Raw genomic sequence first — 19,642 nt, 5'->3', positions numbered from 1 at the left:
CTGTGTATATATGTGGACAGTGTCATCCAAAGCATTACGGCACTGACTGTGTGCACATAACGCACGTCACTGGTTCTAACTAAAGCTGCGTTTACACATAATAACGAATGCCACGAAGTATACATTCTTGGCCGCTGATCACAAATGTGATGATTCAGGGCAGAGGCGTCAGGTGTCCTCAGGAACTGTAGCAACCTGTTACCACGCATTACAATTAATGGCACGTGTTGCTGGAGAATTATCAGGAACCATTATGCACGGTCAAGAATAACGTTTCGTGTTGTTGCGCGCTATTGCACGTTAACAGCACATCGTTAAATTCTGTCACATTGTGAATACGGTAAATTGTCTCCACACACACACCCACCAATCATCAGTTGCTGAACAATTCAGATCGCTCCAGTCTGCTCCTCAAAATCCACAACCAAGGAACTTTGTGACTGCATGCTTAGTTGGGCTCTGTGCCATGGAGTGACACAGAAAGGAGGAGACAGAGAGCCAGATGTGTGGCTCCACGTGGCTCTCATCTTGCTCGTTTTCCCAAACATCAGGCACATGCGGCAGGTGGAAAACCTGCAGGAGCGCGCCGATGAGCATTGAAACGAAACCTTTAGTCGACTTGGCGTCACTATCCTCCTTCAGCATACTGCAGCAATGAAACTGAATGAGGTGCAGCAGGGTTCAATTATGCGCACGTCAGTGAAGAATGCCGTCATGCTCGATTAAGGAACATCACTAATCAAGAGGGATCAACACGCTCAGTTGCGACCTCTATGACATGAGGCGAAATGAGGGTGGTGCGTGACGTTCGTAGATTTGACCAGTCCCGGCGCCAGAAAAAAATATTAAGGGGGCGATGAGTTTATCACAGGAGGCGGGGTCGCCCCCCCCAAAAAAAGAAGTGCGCACGGAGAAGACGCGCCTCTGAGTGTGCGTAATGAATTGGGTGCGCTCCTGGAAAGCTCATGTATTTAGGCTAAACCGTTGTAAGAGACTAAGAGTAAAGAGTGATGACAGTATTTTTTTTAATTATTATTTGAACGTATAGACCCTCGGTCAATGTGATCTCCTGCATACCACACAGAGCAGGTGTTCTGTCGAGATGAGGTGCGCCAACTTTCGACACTCTGAGCTGTGACGTTCCTTCGTGTTGTCCAATAGGAACAACGCGTCGGGCCAAAACACGGAAGACTCGTGGCAGAAACCACTGATCTCTACAAAATGGATTGGACCAATCTGATTGGTGCAGAAACCACTGATTTGTACAAAACATTAACGTGTGACAGGACTGCTCATTTAGAGAGCAGTTTTCTGAAGAAAAATCACTGAAAATGTTTTTTTGTTGTTGTTACCTCAAAATTTCTGATTACTGTTAAAAAAGTTTACAAAACTTGTAATGAAAATAGCTAAATAAATAAATAAATGGTTCTTTAGAAACCTTTCATCTTTAAATTAAAACCACCTGTTATTTCATATTAGATAATTTCTTGTTTAACATAAGGAACCTCAGACATTTATTTTTAGACAAATAAAATAACATGGAAACTTGTATATTTTTTAAGTCTGGTAGATTATTTATATCTTATTTCAAGTGGTCAATGCGCTTGGTTTCAGTTCAGAAGGTTCCGGGTTCAAATCCCACCCCTGCCACATTTCTCCATGTAATGTGGAGTTGCGTCAGGAAGGGCATCCGGCGTAAAACTTGTGCCAATTCAACATGCAGATCCACCTTGGATTTGCTGTGGCGACCCCAAGTGCAAACAAGGGAGCAGCTGAAGGGACTTACTATTTCAACCAGAAAACAAACACTAAATAAATACAAATGTTTATTATAAATGCAAAAGGATAATTTAACAATGACTGCAGTGTGACTGTAAAGTAGGATTTCTGTGACATAAACCTCATGATGAATTTTTTTTATAGTCATTTAAACTTGTAATTTCGTCAAAATGTGTAATTGCCTTTAATGTTATCAGGACAGAGTCATTTCTAAAATATGAATTTGAGCACAATAAGTGGAGAGCTTCTACCTGTGCAAATGTCTTGACTTGATTCGTGGACATTTTAATGATCCATTCATTTATTGTTAAAATATAAAATGAAACAGCTTTTTTTAAAGTAATAAAATAGTTGCTGTTCAAAGAGCTTTTATTTAGAAGCAGGCGATGTTCTGCTGGATTCTCAGGACCAGATGAAGGTCTCTTCTGCAGTTTTTAACTCTGGTGGTGTTGCTGAAAAGCAGAGATGTTTTCTTTCGACTGGACTTCGTGGTGTTCAGCTCATCAATGGGAGTTTGGTTGTCTGCACAGCAAATGTTCCTGATTGGGACAAATAAAACATTTTGTAGCTTCCAGTCTAAATCAGTTAGCCCGGACTGATGGTTTAAGGGTTTTATTGATTTTTTGCATAACAACATAAGAGCTTGTAGCCACTTTCGACTGAAACTAAACTTTCTCTCCTCGTTTGAGCTCCATCACGTTTCTCCTTGCGTTTGCTCACCCTCCTCGTTTTTTACCTTGTGTCAAGTTACCTTCCGACACTATCCTTTTCGATACACTTCCGGGTTGAAAGGAAGTACAAAAATAAAAGCACAATAAAACATCTAATGGAAATAAACTTTACCCTTGGGTCATCACACTCCCACCAAATAATTTGGTGTTTTAACACACTTTAACTTAACACACAAATTATTTCCTTACATGAAATGACCATTTTACAGAAAATTATGAACTTATAAACCTTCCTGCATTTTATATTGAACTTTATCTCTAACAAGCTTCTAATAGCAGAATCAACTTGTGAACTGGGCGTTCTACCACAGATACCTTACTCACGCGTTCACCTCTTTTGCTCAGATTTTTATCTCCAAGCAATACCTTCACCCGTCTTACGAGCCCATCTTTGTCTGTTACAGTTTCTGAGACTCTTCCGAGCCTCCACATAGATCGTGGTTGTGTTTCGTCCATGTCCATTATTATATCACTTGAATGTTTCTCTTAGGCTTGTGCCATCGTTGTCTGACCATGATGTTGTGGAGGTACTCCTTCCTCCAACGGCTCCAGAACTGCTCTGCCAGATACTGCACTTGGCGCCATCTCTTTTGTCCATACAGGTCCTCCCGAACAAACCTTCCTGGGGGGGTAAAGCGGTGGTAGCCTTCATGGTGATGAGGTGATTAGGAGTCAGTGGTTCCAAACTGTTCGGATCATTGAGGTTGTCTGTTGTGAGTGGGCGGCTGTTTACGATCGCTGCTGCCTCGTACAAAAAGGTCCTTAAGGAAGTGTCATTGAGTCGACTAGGCGAGAGGCTGAGTGTATAGTTCAGAATATTTCTCACAGTCCTTATCTGTCGCTCCCACACTCCACCAGCATGGCTTGCATGAGGTGCATTGAAGACAAAATCGCATTGCTTTTCTGTGAGGAAAGTTACTAGTCTCTCAGCATCAACTTCCTGTAGAGCTGCATTCAATTCATTTTTGGCGCCTACAAAATTGGTACCGTGGTCACATTTAATCTGTTTGACCAAGCCCCGTAATGCGATAAAGCATCGCAGTCCATTGATAAATGCATCAGTTGTAAGATCATCCAACATCTCAACATGAATGGCACGAGAATAGAAACATGTGAAGAGGAGACCATATCTTTTGTGTTCTTTCCGTCCTTGTTTTATCAGAAATGGACCAAAAACATCCATGCCGCAGTAGGTAAAGGGTGGAGAGGGTTCCATTCTTTCCACTGGGAGATTACTCATTTTCTGACATTCCACAGGTCTCCTAAGTCTACGACAAAACACACACTGGCGAACATAGGATGCAACTGCTTGACCCAGTCTGGGAATCCAGTAGCCATTGGATCGTATTTCATTCATTGTCATACCTTTGCCTTGATGATTAACCCTTTCATGGCAATGTGCAATTATCAGTTTTGCGACATGATGTTCTCGAGGAATGACAGTTGGGTGTTTGAAAAAGCTTGAAAGGGATGAGTGGTGCAGTCGTCCTCCCACCTTGAGCACAGCATCTCTGTCCAAAAACATGTCAAGAGGGTGCAGTTTGTTGTTACTCGGTAATGGTCTACCTTTGCTTAGTAACTTTATTTCTTCCCGATATGCTTGTCTTTGGAGAGCTTTGATGATTACAAGCTCTGCCTTTTGTCGTTCACTTACAGTAGAGTGTGCCTTTGATTTATCCTTCAGCAGACGGCGTCTGAGACGTGCTACAGCACTGATGGCATGAGACCAGGATGAAAACTTTACCAGTCGATCAGCAAGACTCACATGTTCGGTTGTTTGTGTGTGTAATATTTGCACCTTCCTCACTTCTGGATCTCCGATTGGAAGTTCAATACTCTCCTTTGTGGGGTGGTGTATTTCCCTTTCCCACAGGAATTTAGGACCTGTGAACCAGTCAGATGACAGTAGTTCATCCATTGTTGTTCCCCTGGATGCCTTGTCTGCAGAGTTTTCACAGGTGGGAACATAAAACCACTGTTGTGGGATTGTACTATTGCGAATCTTCTGTACTCTATTCGCGACAAAGGTGTGGAAGCGTCTTGCTTCGTTATTTATGTATCCTAGGATGACCTTTGAATCTGTCCAAAAGAACTCTTCCACATTGTCATACAGTAGTTCTTCTCTGAGCAGGCTACTCACTGTGACTGAGACTGCTGCTGCAGTGAGTTCCAACCTTGGGATGGTGGTGACCTTTGTGGGAGAGACACGAGCCTTTCCCATGACAAAAGCACAGTGAACATCTCTGTCACTGTTTATCAGTCTTAGATATGAACATTGTCCGTATCCAGTGGTGCTTGCATCTGAGAAATGATGCAGTTCCCTTTTCACCACTTCTCCAAAGCCATCAGGCACATAACATCTAGCTATCTGCAATTTCTCTAGTTTGATGAGATCTTTTCTCCAACACTCCCACCGTGGCCTTAGATGTTCAGGCAGTGGGTCATCCCATCCAGTACCTTGACGACACATCTCCTGCAGGATTTTTTTGCCATTGAGAAGGTAGGGGGCGACAAATCCCAAAGGATCGTATATAGATGCTACAGTTGACAACATCCCACGCCGTGTAGGAGGTTGTTCTCTTGGCACAAAGTTGAATGTGAAGCAGTCTCTTTCTATGCTCCAGTGAATACCCAGTGCTCTCTCTGTTGTTTCAGAGAAAGCAAGGTCCTTTGTTTTGATGTCCTTTGCATGTTCTGATGCTGGTATGCTGTTTAGAAGTGCATCGCTGTTCGATACAAACTTGTGTAGCCGCAGACCACCCTTTGCACAAATTTCACGAGCCTCTTGTGCCAGCCGTATACCATCTTCTACGGTCTTTGCACTTGTTACTCCATCATCCACATAAAAGTCTCTGGCTATGAACTGAGAACCTAGTGGGAACGCAAGACTGTTCTCATTGGCTAGGTGTTTTAGCCCATAATTTGCACACCCTGGGGAGGAGACGGCGCCAAACAGATGTACTGTCATCCTGTACGCTTGTGGCTGTGTGCTTGTATCTCCATTTTTCCACCACAAAGCAGAGGTAGTTGCGATCATTCTCTTGGACTTGAAACTGGTGAAACATTTTCTCTATGTCGCACATTAGAGCTATTTGATGCTGCCGGAAGCGTAGAAGAACACCTGTCATATTGTTGATCATGTCTGGTCCAGTCAGGAGTTGCTCATTGAGACTGGTTCCTTTATGCTTGGCTGAACAGTCAAAAACCACGCAGCTTATCAGGTTTCTTTGGGTGATAAATGCCATGATGTGGTATATACCACGTTTCACCAGGAAATGCATCATCTTGAGCTTCCTCAGCATCACCTCTTTGAATGATGTCATTCATGTACTTGACATAATCTTCCTTGTATGTCTCGTCTCGGGCAAATTTCCTCTTGAGTTGGTTAAGTCGGACCTCTGCGAGCTGTCTGTTATCAGGCATCTGTGGTCTTTCCTTAAAGGGGAGTGGCATTTTGTAATGACCTTGTTCAGTCTTCCTTATGCCCTTTTTGAGTTTGTCGAGGAAGATGAGATCCTCTTGTGACACTGTTCGGTCATTTTTGCTGACCTCTTTGAAGTCACTTTCCAATGCACGAATTGCATCCATGGGAGTTACTGAAGGGATCTCTTTTACAGTGACACGGTGACAGAGGCTGCTTGTCATATCAGTCTCAAGACAAGGTTCTGAGCTGCCAACTATACTCCATCCTAAGTCTGTCTGCACAGCATAAGGCTCATCATTTTGGCCTAGTATCACTTGTCTTGGTGCTAAGGCTCGGGGACAGTTATAACCAATCAAGAGAGCTACTTCACAACTGAGGAGTGGTGGGACTTCATCGATAATTGGTGATAAATGACTCCAGCGTTTGGCTGTTTCACGAGTTGGTATGTGATTGCGGTTTGCCGGAATACAGTCCTTCGTGTAGTATGCAGGAGGGAGCTGGATAACGTGTTGCAGAGCTGTAGCCCCTGACACGGAGACCACACACCTTTCCACTGCTTACACTGTATTCTTTCCCATCATGGTAGTTAATTTTAATTTCACTGGATAAACATTGGTTTGCAGTTCATGGCTCACATCCTGATCAATGAAGGCGGTGTCACTTTGTGTGTCCAGTAGTGCATAGACAAGCTTTTCCTTGCAAGGATTTGCAGTTGATGACACCCACACTGGAACTATCATTGAGGTGTTGACAGATTGTCCTTCTCTGGCGATGTTAAGTGACATGGCGGTTGTTGTCTCTGGTGTGTCAATTTGTGCTGCACTTTCAATATTCATATGCCTTTCTCTTTTCAGATCACTACTGTAATTTACATCATGAAGGCAGCTTGGATGCCTTTTTGCACATATGTCACAAGTAAGGCGGTATTTACAGTCCTTCACACCGTGACCTGGTTTCAAACAGCCATAGCACAATTTATTGTCCTTGAAAATGACCTTCGATTTTTCAGAGGCATTTTCATGAGGTTTGGGCACTTGTGGAGTTGATGTGTGTCTTGGCACAACATGCATGGAGATCCCGTGCGTGTTTTATGAGTACATTGTTCATCTCTTTGTACAGTCGTTTTTGTATTGAATACACTGGCCTTGTTTCTTTTATTGTCTTTTGGATTACCTTTGTCGCCTGTTGTCTCCAGAGAATGGAGTGCATGAATAGAGGTGACTGGGTTACAGGCAACTTCCGCTTCTTCTGAAAGAAATGCAGCAAAATCATTGAAGCGGGGAAACTCTTTACCTTCCATCAGGGCCTTTGTAACATGGCGATTCCACCTGGCAGCTAACCAGTCTGGCAGTTTCTGTGTGAGCCTTTGGTTTTCTTCACAGTCGTTTAATATTTCCAGGCCCTTTACATGGGGTATAGCAAGCATGCATGCATTTGTGAAATCTGAAAAGCGTCTTAGCCCTTCAGCGTCTTTAGACTGTATTTTTGGCCAACCTGATAGCCTCTCTCTGAATGCTCTTTGAATAACGAATGTTTGGCCATACCGCTGGTTAAGCTTTTCCCAGGCATCTCGGTAGGCTTCCTCATCATTTCTGAAGAAGGTTCCTTCAAGGCATTTACGAGCTGGACCGCTCACATACCTTTTAAGGTAATAGAGTTTGTCTGCAGCTGAGATGCCCTTTTGATCAATCAGTGACATGAAGGAGGATTTCCATTCAATAAAGAGGATTGGCTCTCCATTGAACACCGTCGGCTCTGGTGTAGGAAGTCTGTTCATCATTATGCTGTCTTGAACTGCCTTTGCAAGCTGAGCGACACTAGGGGTTACTGATGATGTAGGTGTTTAGATGGCAGCTGAGATGCGCTGTTGGGGATGACTTGCTCACTTCTGACTGATTGGACGTCTCCCACCTGTATTATTTGTCTGTCGTAAGCTTCAAGCCTGACTCGGGCTGCTTCCACCTCTTTCTCAGCCTGCAGACGCTCCAACTCAGATCTTTGAATTTCCATTTCTTTCTTGTGTTGTTCTTCCAAAGCCTTAATCCTTTCCTTCTGCTTTCTTTCCTCTTGAGCGATCTTGTACTCGACCTCCTTCACTGCCAGCTCTGCGGCTGCCTCAGCCTGTTTCGATGCAAGGTGAGAAGATGAGGAACGGTGGGTGCTATTTGAATTTGCAGCAGTAGAACCATATATGGAGAGCGCATAGTCACGATCTAGAAGCTCACGTAGATTACTTCTTACATCTTCTCCATCAAAATCTCCATCAACACCAGATAATCTTTCAAAGATGATTTTCATAATGTCACGAGTTACTGCTTCACAAGCGTCAATTTTTCTCCGTAAATCTGCTGGTGGTGCCACGTGGCTCCTTATTTCAGAGTACAGTTTCATGATGTCATCTTTACCCTTTTCTAATATACTCAACAAAAATATAAACGCAACACTTTTGGTTTTGCTCCCATTTTGTATGAGATGAACTCAAAGATCTAAAACTTTTTCCACATACACAATATCACCATTTCCCTCAAATATTGTCCACAAACCAGTCTAAATCTGTGATAGTGAGCACTTCTCCTTTGCTGAGATAATCCATCCCACCTCACAGGTGTGCCATACCAAGATGCTGATTAGACACCATGATTAGTGCACATGTGCCTTAGACTGTCCACAATAAAAGGCCACTCTGAAAGGTGCAGTTTTGTTTTATTGGGGGGGATACCAGTCAGTATCTGGTGGGACGAAGTGGGCCGCCTTGGAGAACGGTCCTATTGTGAGAATCACGGTTTGCCCTGGGACGGCGGGGCCCGTGACGAAGTCCAGGCCAATGTGAGACCAGGGGCGATGAGGCACTGGCAGGGGATGAGGAGTCCCGTCATCCTCCGATGGTCCGCTTACCCCTGGCGCAGATGGTACAGCCTGACGTAGTCCCGGACGTCGGTTTCCAGGGACGCCACCAGAAGCGCTGCTGGACTACTGCCACGGTCCTGCGCACCTCCGGGATGACAGGACAACTTGGACCCGTGACAGAAGTCCAAGACGGCAGCTCTTGCCTCTGGTGGGATGTATAGTCTGTTCTTGGGCCAGTCCCCGGGTCCGGGCTTCTTGTCAGGGCCTCCCGGACGGTCTTCTCCACGTCCCAGTGAGGGTGGCCACGACAGTGGACTCAGGGATGATGGTCTCGGTGGGGTTCGACAGCTCCGCTTTGGCTTCTTCTTCATGCACCCGGGACAATGCATCTGGTTTTTGGTTCTTGGTCCCGGGGCGGTACGTGATCTGGAAGTCAAAGCGCCGAAGAACAGTGACCAGCGGGCTTGCCTGGGGTTCAGCCGCTTGGCGGTCCGGATGTACTCCAGGTTCCGATGGTCCGTGAAAACCATGAAGGGCAACGACGCCCCCCCAGCAGGTTCTCCACTCTTCAAGAGCCTCCTTCACCGCGAGGAGTTCCCGATTGCCGACGTCATAGTTCCGTTCAGCTGGGGTCAACCTGCGGGAATAAAAGGCACAAGGATGGAGAACTTTATCAGCCTCCACGCTCTGGGACAGCACGGCTCCTATCCCTGAGTCAGAGGCGTCCACTTCTACTACGTACTGGCGATCAGGATCAGGCTGCACCAGAACAGGTGCAGTCGAGAACCGGCGTTTCAACTCCTGGAACGCGGCTTCGCACCGATCCGACCAGGTGAAGGGGACTTTGGTGGAGGTCAGGGCAGTCAGGGGGCTAACTACCTGACTGTAACCTTGATGAACCCCTATAGAAATTTGCAACGCCGAGGAACTGCTGTAGTTTTGCGGCTTATCGGTTGGGCCAATCTCTCACCGCCGCAACCTTGGCCTCAGGGGCGACGGAGTTGGAGGATTATGAACCCCAGGAAGGACAAAGAAGTGCGGTGGAACTCGCACTTCTCGCCCTTCACAAACAGCCGATTCTCCAACAACCGCTGTAGGGCCTGACGTACATGCTGGACATGGGTCTCAGGGTCCGGGGAGATGATGAGATATCGTCCAGATATACGAAGACGAACCGATGCAGGAAGTCCCGCAAGACGTCGTTTACCAAAGCTTGGAACGTTGCGGGGGTGTTGGTGAGGCCGAACGGCATGACCAGGTACTCAAAATGACCTAACGGGTGTTAAACGCCGTCTTCCATTCGTCTCCCTCCTGGATCCGAACCAGTGGTACGCGTTTCTAAGATCCAATTTAGTGAAAATTTGGGCTCCATGCAGGGGCGTAAACACAGAATCCAACAGGGGCAACGGGTATCGGTTGCGAACCGTGATCTCGTTCAGCCCTCTGTAATCAATGCATGGACGGAGTCCGCCGTCTTTCTTGCCCACAAAAAGAAACCAGCACCCATCAGGGAGTGGAGTTTCGGATCAGCCCGGCAGCTAAGGAGTCCTGGATGTAGGTCTCCATTGATTCGCATTCCGGACTGAGAGGTTGTACAGTCTACTGGACGGGTACTCAGCGCCCGGGACCAAATCGATGGGACAATCATACGGTCGGGGGCGGGGAAGAGTGAGCGCCAGATCTTTGCTGAAAACGTCAGCAAGATCATGGTACTCCTTTGGCACCGCCGATAGATTGGGGGGGACTTTGACCTCCTCATTAGCCGTAGTGCCGGAGGAACCGAGGATCCTAAGCACTCCCGGTGGCAGGTTTCGCTCCACTGCGTCACAACCCCAGACGGCCAATCAATCCGGGGATTGTGCTTCACCATCCATGGAAAGCCCAAAATCACTCAATCAATCAATCAATCAATCAATCAACATTTATTTATAAAGCGCTTTACAGCACCGACTGGTGTCCAAAGTGCTTAACATTAAAACACAAATTTACAAAATAAAACACATATAAAATAAAATTTTAAACAACACATAAAAAAAAAGAACATAAAATAACAGAACATGTCACCTCCCCACTAAGTGTTAAAAGCCAGTTTAAATAAATAAGTCTTTAACTTAGATTTAAAAAGTGCTAGGTCAGGAATAGTAGGTAACTCAAGAGGTAGCTCATTCCACAGTCTCGGGGCCAGCTACCGCGAAAGCATGATCACCCCAGCGTTTATATCTTGACCTTGGAACATCTAAGTAAAGCTGGCCAGACGCCCTTAACGTCCTACTGTAGGTGCGCAAAGTTACCCACTCGGGAGGTAGATGGTGTGACATGGAACACTATCTCCTCCCTGTGATTCCCAGACACAACCAAAAGTCACTGGTTGAGTCTGATGTGTGATTAATGGAAGCAGGGTGCCGTCTAGTGCTCGCACCTGCAATGGTGCCGGCAGAGCCACCAGGGGGAGCCCTACTTCCTTTGCCCATCTGCTGTCCAGCAGATTCCCTTCCGACCCTGTGTCTAATAGTGCTGGGGCATGAAGGGTTAAATCCCACTCAGGATTGTTACTGGGATTCGTGCAGATTTGCGGGGTTTTCCCGAGTGCGTATTATGGCCCACCCTTAGCCCAGTTTCTAAGGACGGGCGTTTGTAGTTTGACCGTTTAGGGCAAGTCCCTCTGCATGTGCTCACATGAGCCGCAGATAAAACACTCCCCGCGGGCCAGTCTCCTTTGTCTGATGTTTGTTTTTACTTTGCCTGCTCGTGTCCATAGCCTCCTCAGCACGGGGAGCTGTAGCCACACGGAGCTCTCTGGCAGTGAAGCGTGGGGACGACGTCACTTTGTCGGAACCGGAAGGAGGAGGGACGGCTCGTGCCCGGTCACGCCCCCCGGCCTGCTCCCGACGATGCTCGTTTAAACGGTTGTCTAAGCGTATAACTAAATCAATAAGCCCGTCAAAATCCCGCGGTTCCTCCTTAGCCAGTAGGTGCTCCTTAAGGACCGGTGACAGTCCATTTACCAAAGGCGGCGCGGAGCGCAACGTTATTCCAGCCGGACCTCGCTGCCGCGATGCGGAAGGTCGACTGCATACTCGGCTGCGCTACGGCGCCCGTCTCATCGACAGCAGCAGGTTCGAAGCGGTCTCGCCTCTGTTGGGATGATCAAACACTTGTTTGAACTCCCGTACAAACCCAGTATAAGACGTTAGGAGCCGTGAATTCTGCTCCCAAAGCGCCGTAGCCATGCGCGTGCCTCTCTCGAAGCAAATTAATAACATAAGCCACCCGGCTAGCGTCTGATGCGTACATGACAGGGCGCTGTGAAAAGGACGAGCGAACACTGCTATGAGGAAGTCCGCGCACGTCTCGACACAGCCCCCGTACGGTTCCGGAGGGCTTATGTATGCTTCAGGGGGATGGGGGGGGGTTCGTGAACGACCAGTGGAACGTTGGATACAGGCCCAGGACCAGCCAGAGGAGCGGCTGTAGCAGCGCCCTGATCGTGCGCTTCCACCCTGGCGGTGAGAGCCTCCACCCTCCGATTTAAGGAGGACATTCTGCTCGGTTACTAAATCTAACCGAGCCGTGAAGGCGGTTAAGATCTGCTGCAGCTCACTCAACACGCCTCCTGCTGACGCCTGCGCTCCTGGTTCTTCCATTGGCCCGTTCAAGCTCGGGTTGACGCCCCTCGGAATCCATGACGATGGCCGAGAAATCCTGTTGGGAAGGTGTCGTAGCACGGACCACAACAGGGGGCGCAAATGAATGGACAATGAATAAACCAAAAGGTAACAATTTAATGTTGTGACACTACACAATGAAAAGATACAGAAAATATGCACAGTCAATTAGCACCAGGTGACGTGTGGCAGGCTCGAAGATAGGAGACCCCCCCGACGAGAGAGAAGCCGTACTCCACACGGCTTCCACCACCAACGGCCTGAAGAACACCGGAGCCGCCAAGTCCCGAGTCCCCAGGTGGCCTCTGTTCCCCGGCTGTCGACCCTGGTACTGCTGGCAGAGAGCAAAAACAGGATGTATGAGTGTGAGTCCGCACACTCAGTAATACACAGTCCAACACTGATGGGAGGGAGCACCTCCACCTCCAATCATACACTTAAGCAGCTTCTGTCAGTCACTTATCTGGAGGGAGTGGGAGGCGAAGACGTCGCGGTTCCCACAATACGCCGCTCCAACAAAACTGTCCCACAGGAATAAACGGCTGCAAACAGAGATCAAAACGTGGATTAATCCAAATACTGCAGAGAAGGATTACCTCAGGAATGGTAGTCGATTTCTCGGCAAGGAGGTGGAGTTGCAGTCCGGCTTTTATGGTGATGATGATAAACGAGTGACAGCTGGTGCAGCTGTCACTTCTTCGGGATCTGGCGCCCTCTCGTGCTTGGAGCCCGCACTCCAAGCAGGGCGCCCTCTGGTGGTGGTGGGCCAGCAGTACCTCCTCTTCAGCGGCCCACACAACATTTACAGTGTGTGCATTCGTCTGTTTCCAAGGTAAGAACACTTAAAACTTTTTTCTTTTATACGAGGTCTATTAGAAAAGTATCCAACATTTTTTTTTAAAAACCATATGGATTTGAATCACGTGTGATTGCGTCAGACAAGCTTGAACCCTCGTGCGCATGCGTGAGTTTTTTCATGCCTGTCGGTTGCGTCATTCGTATGTGAGCAGGCTTTGTGTGAGCAGTGGTCCACCCCTCTCGGCGGATTTTTATTGCGAATAAATGTCTGAACGATTTGGATCTTTGCTGCATCAATTTTTTTTCCAGAAACTGTGAGAGACCTCCAGGTGGACACCATTCGGAAAATGAATATGGCTTTCAGGGACGATTTTATGGGGATTAAACAGATTAGGAGTGTTACTGCCGCTTTAAGGACTGCCCACAACTCCTGAGAGCGCGGCGCGCTCCCAGCCCCCATCGACATGCTCAGACCCCGCTGAAACAACCAGATCATTTCCAACGTGAAGGCTTTGTTGATCCGGGACCTCGTCTGACTTTCACAAAAAGGCAGAACATGTGGACATCAGCACTTTTTCAGCACATTCCACCGTTACAGGAGTTTTTTTCATGGAAAGAAAAGTGGGGGGACGCGCCACGGAGCCGTTCATTACGCGGGACAAAACCACCTTGGTGGTTTTGTCATAGCCATATTAATTTAATTGTCAAAGACATATTAATTTTTCGAACAGTGTCCACCTGGAGGTCTCTCACAGTTTCTGGAAAAAAGTGATGCAGCAAAGCTCCAAATCGTTCAGACATTTATTCGCAATAAAAATCCGCCGAGAGGGGTGGACCACACCTCACTCAAAGCCTGCTCACAGGCGAATGACGCAACCGACAGGTATGAAAAAACTCACGCATGCGCACGAGGGTTCAAGCTTGTCTGACGCAATCACATGTGATTCAAATCCATATGGTTTTTAAAAAAATAAAAAGGTCAGATACTTTTCTAATAGACCTCGTATAGTTAGCAGGAGGTGGTAATGGTAGAAAATATTTTTTTTTTTCCAAATATGCTTACATCCACTTCAGAGATTGTGCATTGTGCAATTTGGGAGATATTTCATATAGGAAGTGGGTGTCTACCATGACAAACCCCCCCCCCCCCCCATGCAAAAAAGAAAACTGCAATATATACTGTAATTAACATTTTTCGAAATATTAGAATGTAATTGTTTTGACGAACCCTGCATTGAACACAACATTCAGGTTTATGGTATACAGTATAATGCTCCTGACTTGGTAGTACTTGTTTTAGAGGTCACAAAAGCTACATAAGTACTGATATTATTACAGTGATCATGCAATTACACATGTAATTTCAAGTCACAGCATGGCAACTTGTAGTAAATCAAGTGTCATGGCCAAGCCAAAAACAAGATCTCAGGCTAAAGAATTTGATAAAACCTTTGACAATGGTTTATGTTTTTAAAGTTTATGAAGAGCATGGCCTCCTCCTAAGTTATGTTATTCACACAGTGTGACTGAAATAAAACCTTTGTGAAAGAATTCTGTTTATAAAGTTTTTGAAGAGCATGGACAAACTTTACACATAGCGGAATAGCCAGATAATTGAAAATAGACCATATTTTGTTACATTCAAGGGGTGGGGGGTTATTTTCAAGATATAGGATTAATTTTTGATGCCAAAATGCTGGTATTAATATTGTGAATCATTTCCCAAGTGGATGTATTGAAATTCTGACTTGTGATTTTACCACCTCCTGCTAATATAGTATGTACTGTATTTTATTATGCATAGGTAAGGTACTGTATACATGTGCATTTGTTAACAAAAAAGTATTTTTGTCATAATGTACAGTGGTTTGGGGATATTTTCCAAGGCTGGAATAGATTAAAATTATTTTAAATGGGGAAAATTTGTTTGAAATAAGAGCAGTTTGACTTAAGGGCAAGGTCACGGAGCGAATTAAAGTCGTATGTCAAGGTTCCACTGTATTATGGAATTAAAAAAAAAAAGCTCACGTTCTTTTGTTCAAACTGATTTTGCGTTAACATGCCAATAAAAGGGGGAGGGGGCAATCAATCTACTTTTATATCAACTCCAGGATGCCTAAAACATCTGCACAGTACTGTATATAAGCACAAGTTTTTAGGCTACTGCACTGATTGTCGAATGGATGCCACTTTAAAAAAAAAAAAAATACATGTGAACAACAGATTCAGTGTAAAACTAAAAACTTGTTTCAACAAGATCCAGTATTTCTGCTCAAAGTATTACAAAGCCAATTTGTGATTTATGTGTGAAAATACATGATTTACCTTTCACAGTCTAATATCGTTGAAACCTTAAAGTGGCCATACCTCTGCTTTTGATAAGAGATAGGCCCAGCAATACAATGAATTTTCAAAGACGTAAAGGTCCTTGATGAACTTTTCCTCTCGCGTTGTTGCAGGTTGGGGCAAAAGCTCTCTGAAGAGGATGTACAATCCTTCAATAATGGCAATCTAGGAGGGGAAAAAGAGACGACAAGAACATCTGAAGAAATCTGAACTGCTGTAATTGAAATGTATACTGTGTGCAAACAGCTGTCCAACTTCAGCAGGGTGAGCCAGATCCCCTACCTACAGAAATACATTTCCAACTTGCTCCTCATGGAATCTAATCATGACGATAAGCACAAATTTCCTCTGCAGAACTTTTACAGTATCCACTATTGGAACTCGTGTTGCCAATCCAATAAATACATCAGCTGAGATATGGATTTGCAAGCTGATTTAAGTTTTTTTTTTTTTTTTAACGCTGGAAGCCCTTCATGACACAACTCTACATTACATGAAGGATGGGCACAGGTAGTTTCAAACCAGGAACCATCCATCCTGCTTCACAACATACAATAAAGGCCGACAAATGCAATCATTTTTCTTACCTTCTGATTCCCGGTGACCTTTTCATTGCGGCAGAGTAACTGATGCAAACTTTGGGCCAGAGGATGACACCCAGTTAGACTGCGTATGTAGGCAATCAACTTTTGTAATTTGCTTTGACAATTGTATTTCTAGGAAAGAAAGAAATGTTGGTCTTTTTGAAGAACTTCGGTGAACCACTGAAGAATGGAGAGTATAACTCGTCAACATAACTTATCTGACAAACGTTCAGACCAGTTTAAATGTTCTGAGTAACTATTCAGTTTTCATAGAGAAGCTTGAATCTTCGACTGGACTGAGTTGCTTGACGCGAGGACGTTTCGCTTCAAATCACAGAAGCTTCCTCAGCTAAAATTCTTGCTCTGGTGGTCTGACTTCTGTCTTGACTCTTGTAGAGAAGAATAATCAAGAAGACACAAAACCTGGAGTTTTAAACCTAACCAGACCCCTCCTACCGAGAGGCAGACTGCTATAGGCTAGTGACTAAACAATAGCGCTAATTAGCACCTATTGTGCTGTAGTTAGCACCCTCCTAATGACAGGGCAGCTGTCCCTCCTAGTGATGGGACGGACCCTCTCCTAATGGCTCTCTTGACGACTCTGCTGATGACGAGAATGACTCATTACCATGAACAAAAGACTGAAACTGTTTTGACCTGAGTACCCCATTGTAAACAGGGGATAAAGTGTGTCTCAGACCCCCTCCCCGGTTAAGGCTGGGTTTCAAACGTTTCACAAAGAATGCTTCCTTGACCCCTCTCTCAAACCATTTCTTCTCTCTGGCTAATATTTTAACTTCCTTGTCCTCAAACGTGTGGTTAGTGTCTTTAAGGTGGAAAGGAGGGTGCTAACTACAGCACAATAGGTGCTAATTAGAGCTATTGTTTAGTCACTAGCCTATAGCAGTCTGCCTCTTGGTAGGAGGGGTCTGGTTAGGTTTAAAACTCCAGCTTTTGTGACTTCCTGATTATTCTTCTCTACAAGAGTCAAGACAGAAGTCAGACCACCAGAGCAAGAATTTTAGCTGAGGAAGCATCTGTGATTTGAAGCGAAACGTCCTCGCGTCAAGCAACCCAGTCCAGTCGAAGATTCAAGCTTCTCTACTATGGAAACCACCTGGACAACTGAGAGCCTACACAGAAATATTCAGTTTTCAGAAAAGTGTTGCAGCATGCCTGTGTATATATGTGGACAGTGTCATCCAAAGCATTACGGCACTGACTGTGTGCACATAACGCACGTCACTGGTTCTAACTAAAGCTGCGTTTACACATAATAACGAATGCCACGAAGTATACATTCTTGGCCGCTGATCACAAATGTGATGATTCAGGGCAGAGGCGTCAGGTGTCCTCAGGAACTGTAGCAACCTGTTACCACGCATTACAATTAATGGCACGTGTTGCTGGAGAATTATCAGGAACCATTATGCACGGTCAAGAATAACGTTTCGTGTTGTTGCGCGCTATTGCACGTTAACAGCACATCGTTAAATTCTGTCACATTGTGAATACGGTAAATTGTCTCCACACACACACCCACCAATCATCAGTTGCTGAACAATTCAGATCGCTCCAGTCTGCTCCTCAAAATCCACAACCAAGGAACTTTGTGACTGCATGCTTAGTTGGGCTCTGTGCCATGGAGTGACACAGAAAGGAGGAGACAGAGAGCCAGATGTGTGGCTCCACGTGGCTCTCATCTTGCTCGTTTTCCCAAACATCAGGCACATGCGGCAGGTGGAAAACCTGCAGGAGCGCGCCGATGAGCATTGAAACGAAACCTTTAGTCGACTTGGCGTCACTATCCTCCTTCAGCATACTGCAGCAATGAAACTGAATGAGGTGCAGCAGGGTTCAATTATGCGCACGTCAGTGAAGAATGCCGTCATGCTCGATTAAGGAACATCACTAATCAAGAGGGATCAACACGCTCAGTTGCGACCTCTATGACATGAGGCGAAATGAGGGTGGTGCGTGACGTTCGTAGATTTGACCAGTCCCGGCGCCAGAAAAAAATATTAAGGGGGCGATGAGTTTATCACAGGAGGCGGGGTCGCCCCCCCCCAAAAAAAGAAGTGCGCACCGGAGAAGACGCGCCTCTGAGTGTGCGTAATGAATTGGGTGCGCTCCTGGAAAGCTCATGTATTTAGGCTAAACCGTTGTAAGAGACTAAGAGTAAAGAGTGATGACAGTATTTTTTTTAATTATTATTTGAACGTATAGACCCTCGGTCAATGTGATCTCCTGCATACCACACAGAGCAGGTGTTCTGTCGAGATGAGGTGCGCCAACTTTCGACACTCTGAGCTGTGACGTTCCTTCGTGTTGTCCAATAGGAACAACGCGTCGGGCCAAAACACGGAAGACTCGTGGCAGAAACCACTGATCTCTACAAAATGGATTGGACCAATCTGATTGGTGCAGAAACCACTGATTTGTACAAAACATTAACGTGTGACAGGACTGCTCATTTAGAGAGCAGTTTTCTGAAGAAAAATCACTGAAAATGTTTTTTTGTTGTTGTTACCTCAAAATTTCTGATTACTGTTAAAAAAGTTTACAAAACTTGTAATGAAAATAGCTAAATAAATAAATAAATGGTTCTTTAGAAACCTTTCATCTTTAAATTAAAACCACCTGTTATTTCATATTAGATAATTTCTTGTTTAACATAAGGAACCTCAGACATTTATTTTTAGACAAATAAAATAACATGGAAACTTGTATATTTTTTAAGTCTGGTAGATTATTTATATCTTATTTCAAGTGGTCAATGCGCTTGGTTTCAGTTCAGAAGGTTCCGGGTTCAAATCCCACCCCTGCCACATTTCTCCATGTAATGTGGAGTTGCGTCAGGAAGGGCATCCGGCGTAAAACTTGTGCCAATTCAACATGCAGATCCACCTTGGATTTGCTGTGGCGACCCCAAGTGCAAACAAGGGAGCAGCTGAAGGGACTTACTATTTCAACCAGAAAAACAAACACTAAATAAATACAAATGTTTATTATAAATGCAAAAGGAAATAATTTAACAATGACTGCAGTGTGACTGTAAAGTAGGATTTCTGTGACATAAACCTCATGATGAATTTTTTTTATAGTCATTTAAACTTGTAATTTCGTCAAAATGTGTAATTGCCTTTAATGTTATCAGGACAGAGTCATTTCTAAAATATGAATTTGAGCACAATAAGTGGAGAGCTTCTACCTGTGCAAATGTCTTGACTTTGATTCGTGGACATTTTTAATGATCCATTCATTTATTGTTAAAATATAAAATGAAACAGCTTTTTTTAAAGTAATAAAATAGTTGCTGTTCAAAGAGCCTTTTATTTAGAAGCAGGCGATGTTCTGCTGGATTCTCAGGACCAGATGAAGGTCTCTTCTGCAGTTTTTAACTCTGGTGGTGTTGCTGAAAAGCAGAGATGTTTTCTTTCGACTGGACTTCGTGGTGTTCAGCTCATC

The 19,642-nt window shown here is 45.1% G+C and overlaps 1 protein-coding gene across 1 annotated transcript in view; it reads right to left on the bottom strand.

Annotated features, from left to right (window-relative positions):
* The window catches only part of LOC117521492, a 76,431-nt gene that overhangs the window by 37,656 nt on the left and 19,133 nt on the right, over nt 1–19,642 (bottom strand). Inside the window, exons 8-9 of the mRNA XM_034182798.1 lie at nt 16,178–16,306; nt 15,612–15,755 (exon numbers count right to left, since the gene is read on the bottom strand). Of these exons, the coding sequence (XP_034038689.1) occupies nt 15,612–15,755; nt 16,178–16,306 (273 nt within the window). The remainder of the gene's footprint in view (nt 1–15,611; nt 15,756–16,177; nt 16,307–19,642) is intronic.

This window comes from Thalassophryne amazonica, chromosome 12 (assembly GCF_902500255.1).
Source record: "Thalassophryne amazonica chromosome 12, fThaAma1.1, whole genome shotgun sequence".
In the NCBI taxonomy this organism is placed as follows: domain Eukaryota; kingdom Metazoa; phylum Chordata; class Actinopteri; order Batrachoidiformes; family Batrachoididae; genus Thalassophryne; species Thalassophryne amazonica.
Note: the sequence above shows the minus strand (reverse complement) of the source record. Positions and strands in the feature narration are given on the sequence as shown.